We start from the raw sequence: 7,499 nt of genomic DNA on the forward strand, positions 1-7,499 counted from the left end.
TGATTGCTGAAGAAGGCTCTCTTATCTCGCTATTCTTTGGAACTCTGCATTCAGATGCTTATATCTTTCCTTTTCTCCTTTGCTTTTCGCCTCTCTTCTTTTCACAGCTATTTGTAAGGCCTCTCCAGACGGCCATTTTGCTTTTTTGCATTTCCTTTCCATGGGGATGGTCTTGATCCCTGTCTCCTGTACAATGTCATGAACCTCATTCCATAGTTCATCAGGCACTCTATTTATCAGATCTAGACCCTTAAATCTATTTCTCACTTCCACTGTATAATCATAAGGGATTTGACTTAGGTCATACCTAAGGTCTAGCAGTTTTCCCTACTTTCATCAATTTAAGTCTGAATTTGGCAATAAGGAGTTAATGATCTGAGCCACAGTCAGCTCCTGGTCTTGTTTTTGTTGACTGTATAGTGCTTCTCCATCTTTGGCTGCAAAGCATATAATCAATCTGATTTCGGTGTTGACCATCTGGTGATGTCCATGTGTAGAGTCTTCTCTTGTGTTGTTGGAAGAGGGTGTTTGCTCTGACCAGTGGATTTTCTTGGCAAAACTCTGTTAGTTTTTGCCCTGCTTCATTCTTCATTCCAAGGCCAAATTTGCCTGTTACGCCAAATGTTTCTTGACTTCCTACTTTTGCATTCTAATCCCCAATAATGAAAAGGACATCGTTTTTGGGTGTTAGTTCTTAAAGGTCTTGTAGGTCTTCATAGAACCATTCAACTTTAGCTTCTTCAGCATTACTGGTTGGGGCATAGACTTGGATTACTGTGATATTGAGTGGTTTGCCTTGGAAATGTACAGAGATCATTCTGTCATTTTTGAGATTGCATCCAATTACTGCATTTCAGACTCTTTTTTTGACCATTTATTTATTTATTTTTGGCTGCACTGGGCCTCCCTTGCTCCTTGCATTGCTCAGGCTTTCTCTGGTTGTGGCAAGCGGGGTCTATCCTTCATTCTGGTGCATGGGCTTCTCATTGTGGTGGCTTCCGTTGTTACAGAGCACAGACTCCAGGTGCTTGGGCTTCAGTGGCTGTGGTGCATGGACATAGTTGCTCCAAAGCATGTAGAATCTTCCTGGACCAGGAATCAAACCTGTGTCCCTGCATTTGCAGGTGGATTCTAATCCACTCTGCCACCAGGTAAGTCTTATTGCCTCAGTTTTACAGAGGAGTAAACTGAGGCAAAAAGAGGTGATAACATATGTGTTTAATTTAAGATAAGGATTGAGGCCTCTTTTTTTTATATATGAATAAATAGTTGTTCTAGCAACATTTGAAATATGGAAAGACCATTCTTTACTATGAAGTTGCCTTGGCACCCCTATCAGAAAACAGCTGACCACATACAGACTTTATATCTACTTCTGGAAGCTCTGTTTTGTTCCATTAAGACGTATGTCTGTCTTTACACCTATACTACACTGGCTTGAAATATGAGTTCCGATCAGGTGGGTGTATGTTTTCCAAATCTGTTTTTTTAAGAGTTGTTTTTGACTGTTCTTGTTCTTTGCATTTCTGTGTGTGTGTGTGTGTGTGTGTGTGTGTGTGTGTATTAGTATCAGATTGTCGACATATACTTCCTCTCCTCAAAGAAATCCCTGTTGAAATTATGCTGCACATTGCATTGAATCTATAAATCAGCCTTGGGAGACTTGATACCTTAACAATATTTAGTTTTCCAATTCATAAACTTGGTGTATTTCTCCATTTATTACAGGCTTTAAAATTTCTTTCTTGGAACCTGTGCTTAGCCAAATCTCTGGGGTCTGGCTCGTGCCTCTGGCTCACCTGTTCCTGCAGCCATGTCTTTCCAGCAGCAGCAGCAGCAGTGCCTGCCCCAGATGACAAGCAGCCCTGTCAGCCACCCCCTGTCAAATGTCAAGAGGCATGTGCACCTAAAACCAAGGATCCATGTGCTCCCCAGGCCAAGAAGCAATGCCCAGCCAAGGACACAGCAATCCCAGCCCAGCAGAAGTGTCCTGCAACCAGCAAGCCCCCTAGAGTAAATAGAAGTAAGAATGGACTGAGAGATACTTGCCCGCCAACCAGGCTACCGGATGCAGCCTTCTCTTTCTCCTGCTCCTTTTCTGATCCTCAGCTCTGGGATTTGCCCTCCTCTCCCATCTTCTCCTCCTCAGGGTCCAAGGAAACATTGTCAGGATTTCTTCCCATGGAACCCCTTGTCTCATACATCCCCTTGCTCCCAGTATATTCTTCTGTTCCCCACTCTGACTCTCTCCTAGATGAACATGAGTGAGGTCCCAGCTTCTCCAGCTTCCAGTTTGGCCACAGCCGTGGCCCCATCCATGTCCTAAAGCAAGAAATATATCTGGGCTGATTCTAGGGCTTCCACCTTGACTCATGGGGACACCAGAGGCTGATGCATAGCTTCTGTATCATTCCCTTTCCCAATTCCCCATCCATGAGCTTCCCTCCTATTTCTTCCACTAATAAATCTGTGCTTCATATTAAAAAAAATTATCTCTCCAAGCAAGATTTTGTAGTTTATTTTTATTTCAGATCTTACCCCTATACTTTGTTAAATATATTTATAATTATTCCATGTTTTTATATTTAAAATTTTAATTTTCAACAGTTTTTGATTAATATACAGAAATATGATTGTTTTGTATATACTTTATAATTTTGAACTTCTTTAAATTCAATTCACATGTTTTAGTAAATTTTAGTAAATTTCTTCAAATCCTTTATTGGCTCAGTCTTATCATATACAAATAAGACTGTTCTTCATTCCTTTCTACTCTGTATACTTTTGTTTATTATTTCTTGTCTTATTGCAATGACTAGAAACTCTGTGGTGGCTAGTTTTTTTTTTTTTTTTCCCTCCCAACTCAAACCTAAGTTCTTAAATCTCAGTCTAATTGATTGTTTTAGAACAAAGAAAATAGTCTGGTATGGATTTCCCAATAACACTTCTTTATGGCCAGCAATAAATGATAGCAATTTGATATGTAAAGTGGAAAGAATTTGCTCTTTCCTTCATTCATACCCATTTGAAGGACCAAACAAAATATTTTAAGAAATATATGGCTAGTGTTTTAGGTAACACTAGACAGCCTGTTGAGGCTAGTTACTTAACTTTGGTGAAATTACACAGTAATCTGTTGGAATATGAGGCAAGGACCTCATTTGCTCTCTCTTACATTATATCTCTGTTGCTTAGAATAATGCTTGACACAAATGCAAATTGAATAAATATTTGTTGACCAAAGAAAATTATTACTAGGGTCCCTGAGTTTAATGTCATTCAGAAAGAATGGGTAGGAATATCTAAATATAGACATTATTTCAGCATAATTTTGTAAACAAGAGAAGGTACTGTAGTAGATAAGTTCATTCCTGAAGCACCTCCATGACCACACAGGCAGAAAGAGAGTACCATTTATATATTCTTTCTGTGCATTATATTTTAAAGCTGCAAAAAATGTTTTAAAACATGAGAGGGCATGAGTGTAAAAAATTGATAGTCCCTAGACCAATTATGAAAGGGTTTCATTGAGGCACAAGCTTAGCTGATAAGATAAACTAGAAAAGCTGAGAACTAAAGGTCAAACTGTTTAGGCAGAAATAGTCCCAAAGAGGCAGGTACCAGGAGGCCTTTGAACAGAACGCCATAGAGATATGAGAAATTGGAAAGGATGAAGATAAAAATACTTACTGCCTTGAAGTAAGTAGAATGAATGCATGTGTAAAAAGAAGGATAGCAAGTCAGGAGAAATTTTTTGAACTGTTTAATCTGCTGTTTTATTTGTTGTTGACATGGCAGTATGTAAGAATGGTTTAGTATACTTACATATAGTGCTTCATAATGGCTGAAGTTATTTTGTTTATATAGATTTGTTATATTAATGCAATGTAGGTCATTTTGCCACATGATTTTGTTTTTGTCTGTTCTATAGACTATTTGCTCCCATTAAATAAAGTTGATAAAATGAACTGTAATTAAAATAATAGATGTCTATTTTTAATGATTCTCTCCAAAATGTTGACAGTTCTTCAAGCCTGATTACAGGTAAATGGATATTTGTTGTACTTTTAACTTTTGTGTATTTACAGAAGTTTTCAAAATATTTAAAAATTATTCCCTGCAAGCCTTTCAATCATTTGTGCTATAGCTATTTAGGGAGCACCTATTCTGTGACTTACTGGCACTCATAGAAAAAGAACAGAAGAAAGTCAAGATTCTAGGCCTGGGCAACTGTGTGAGTCCATTATTCAAAATAGAGAAGACTAGACAAATAATAGTTTCTTGTGGGGAGGTGATGTCATAGAAATGAAGATCAGTTTTGGCATGTCTTTTTTCAGGTTGAGCATTGAAGAACTGAGACTTTCAAATTGTGGTGTTGGAAGACTCTTGAGAATCCCTTGGACTTAAAAGAGATCAAACCAGTCAGTCCTAAAGGAAATCAACCCTGAATACTCATTGGAAGGACTGATGCTGAAGTTTCAATACTTTGTCCACCTGATGCAAAAGAACTGATTCCCTGGAAAAGACCCTGTGATGGGAAAGATTGAAGGAAAAAGAAGGGGGCAGCAGAGGATGAGATGGCTAAGTAGCATCACTGACTCAATGGATATGAATTTGAGCAAGCTCTTGGAGATAGTGAAGGACAGAGAAGCCTGGTGTGCTGCAGTCCATGGGGTTGCAAAGAGTCAGACACGACTTAGTGACTGAACAACAACGACAAATTTCAGGTTTCTATTTAAGTATCCATTTTAATATATCCCTATAAACTGGCATAGGAGAGAGGTCAGGAAACGTCATAAACTTGGGAAATGTCAGCATATAGATGGTGTTCAAGCCCCAGAGGTTGGTATGCATGTACCAACAGAGTGAGTTCAGAAATAAAGAAAAAGAGATCCCAGAAGCCTGGATTCACCAACATTTAGAGTTAGCCAAAAGAGGTGTATCTAGAACTAGAAACTGAAAGGCAGTTGCCAAAGCATTTAGAAGAAATAGGATGGGGAGTGAGGAATATGTTTTCAAGAAGTGAGCAACTTGTCACAGTCTGTTGAATAATTGAGAATAATAAAAGCTGAAAACTTTTCATTGGATTTGGCAGCATGAATGTTGCTAGTGGCTCTCACTGGGAGAAGCATTATAGACATGGGGCTGGATGATGTTGAAATAGATTCAGGTGTAACAGGAAGGGTAGCAGTGCAAACAACTGCCTTCCCAGAGCTCTTTTAGGGAGTTGCAGAGGCAAGGGGAAGCAGGGTCAGGTATGGGAGCTATTAGAGTCATCATAGTTTTGTAAACAAGTAGATTAACTCATTATATTAAAAAAATATGCTGAGACATTAACTTCCATGCTAATATATCACAAAGTGATACACACACATGCGCACATGCACACAGACACTAATTCTACTGCCTTTCTCTTGGTATGCCTCATCTCCGCCTGCAAACCCCACATTATCTCACAAAGTCTTATTTCATTTGGCTTTGGAAATGAATTACCAACAGGTGAATCTAGTTAGATACTGCTATCACATGGCAACATTTGGTGCTTCTGTTGGGTTATACAGACTATCAAATCTTTTGTGCTCCTCTTAACTTTATAATCTGTCCTTATATTGACCGTTATTCTGAATGGCACTTTTTATTTTTATTTTATTTTATTTTATTTTTTTTTCTTTATTTTTTTTATTTTTTATTTTTAAATTTTAAAATCTTTAATTCTTACATGCATTCCCAAACATGAACCCCCCTCCTACCTCCCTCCCCATAACATCTTTCTGGGTCATCCCCATGCACCAGCCCCAAGCATGCTGTATCCGATTCAAATGATAGTATACATGTTAGAATTCCATTCTCTCAAATCATCCCACCCTCTCCCTCTCCTCTGAGTCCAAAAGTCCGTTATACACATCTGTGTCTCTTTCCTGTCTTGCATACATCTTCCTAAATTCCATATATATGTGTTAGTATACAGTATTGGTGTTTTTCTTTCTGGCTTACTTCACTCTGTATAATCGGCTCCAGTTTCATCCATCTCATCAGAACTGATTCAAATGAATTCTTTTTAACTGCTGAGTAATACTCCATTGTGTATATGTACCACTGCTTTCTTATCCATTCATCTGCTGATGGACATCTAGGTTGTTTCCATGTCCTGGCTATTATAAACAGTGCTACGATGAACATTGGGGTACATGTGTCTCTTTCAATTCTGGTTTCCTCAGTGTGTATGCCCAGCAGTGGGATTGCTGGGTCATAAGGTAGTTCTATTTGCAATTTTTTAAGGAATCTCACACTGTTCTCCATAGTGGCTGTACTAGTTTGCATTCCCACCAACAGTGTAGGAGGGTTCCTTTTCTCCACACCCTCCAGCATTTATTGCTTGCAGATTTTTGGATCGCAGCCATTCTGACTGGTGTGAAGTGGTACCTCATTGTGGTTTTGATTTGCATTTCTCTAATAATGAGTGATGTTGAGCATCTTTTCATGTGTTTGTTAGCCATCCGTATGTCTTCTTTGGAGAAATGTCTATTTAGTTCTTTGGCCCATTTTTTGATTGGGTCGTTTATTTTCTGGAGTTGAGCTGCATAAGTTGCTTGTATATTTTTGAGATTAGTTGTTTGTCAGTTGCTTCATTTGCTATTATTTTCTCCCCATTCAGAAGGCTGTCTTTTCACCTTGCTTATATGTTCCTTTGTTGTGCAGAAGCTTTTAATTTTAATTAGATCCCATTTGTTTATTTTTGCTTTTATTTCAGAATTCTGGGAGGTGGATCATAGAGGATCCTGCTGTGATTTATGTCTGAGAGTGTTTTGCCTATGTTCTCCTCTAGGAGTTTTATAGTTTCTGATCTTACATTTAGATCTTTAATCCATTTTGAGTTTATTTTTGTGTGCGGTGTTAGAAAGTGATCTAGTTTCATTCTTTTACAAGTGGTTGACCAGTTTTCCCAGCACCACTTGTTAAAGAGATTGTCTTTACTCCATTGTATATTCTTGCCTCCTTTGTCAAAGATAAGGTGTCCATATGTGTGTGGATTTATCTCTGGGCTTTCTATTTTGTTCCATTGATCTATATGTCTGTCTTTGTGCCAGTACCATACTGTCTTGATGACTGTGGCTTTGTAGTAGAGCCTGAAGTCAGGCAAGTTGATTCCTCCAGTTCCATTCTTCTTTCTCAAGATTGCTTTGGCTATTCGAGGTTTTTGTATTTCCATACAAATCTTGAAATTATTTGTTCTAGTTCTGTGAAAATGTGGCTGGTAGCTTGACAGGGATTGCATTGAATTTGTAAATTGCTTTGGGTAGTATACTCATTTTCACTATATTGATTCTTCCGATCCATGAACATGGTATATTTCTCCATCTATTAGTGTCCTCTTTGATTTCTTTCATCAGTGTTTTATAGTTTTCTATAGAGGTCTTTAGTTTCTTTAGGAAGATATATTCCTAAGTATTTTATTCTTTTCATTGCAATGGTGAATGGAATTGTTTCCTTAATTTCTT

General features: G+C 38.1%; 1 protein-coding gene across 1 annotated transcript; it reads left to right on the plus strand.

The window, feature by feature from the left end:
• Positions 1 to 1,647: 1,647 nt before the first annotated feature.
• On the plus strand, positions 1,648 to 2,563 carry LOC121820762 (uncharacterized; the record flags this gene model as incomplete). Its single annotated transcript, XM_042257077.2, has 1 exon — positions 1,648 to 2,563. A coding segment is annotated over one exon (621 nt), but the record flags the coding sequence as incomplete, so codon positions are not given.
• Positions 2,564 to 7,499: the final 4,936 nt, after the last annotated feature.

The sequence above is a fragment of the Ovis aries genome, chromosome 12 (assembly GCF_016772045.2).
Source record: "Ovis aries strain OAR_USU_Benz2616 breed Rambouillet chromosome 12, ARS-UI_Ramb_v3.0, whole genome shotgun sequence".
NCBI lineage: Eukaryota > Metazoa > Chordata > Mammalia > Artiodactyla > Bovidae > Ovis > Ovis aries.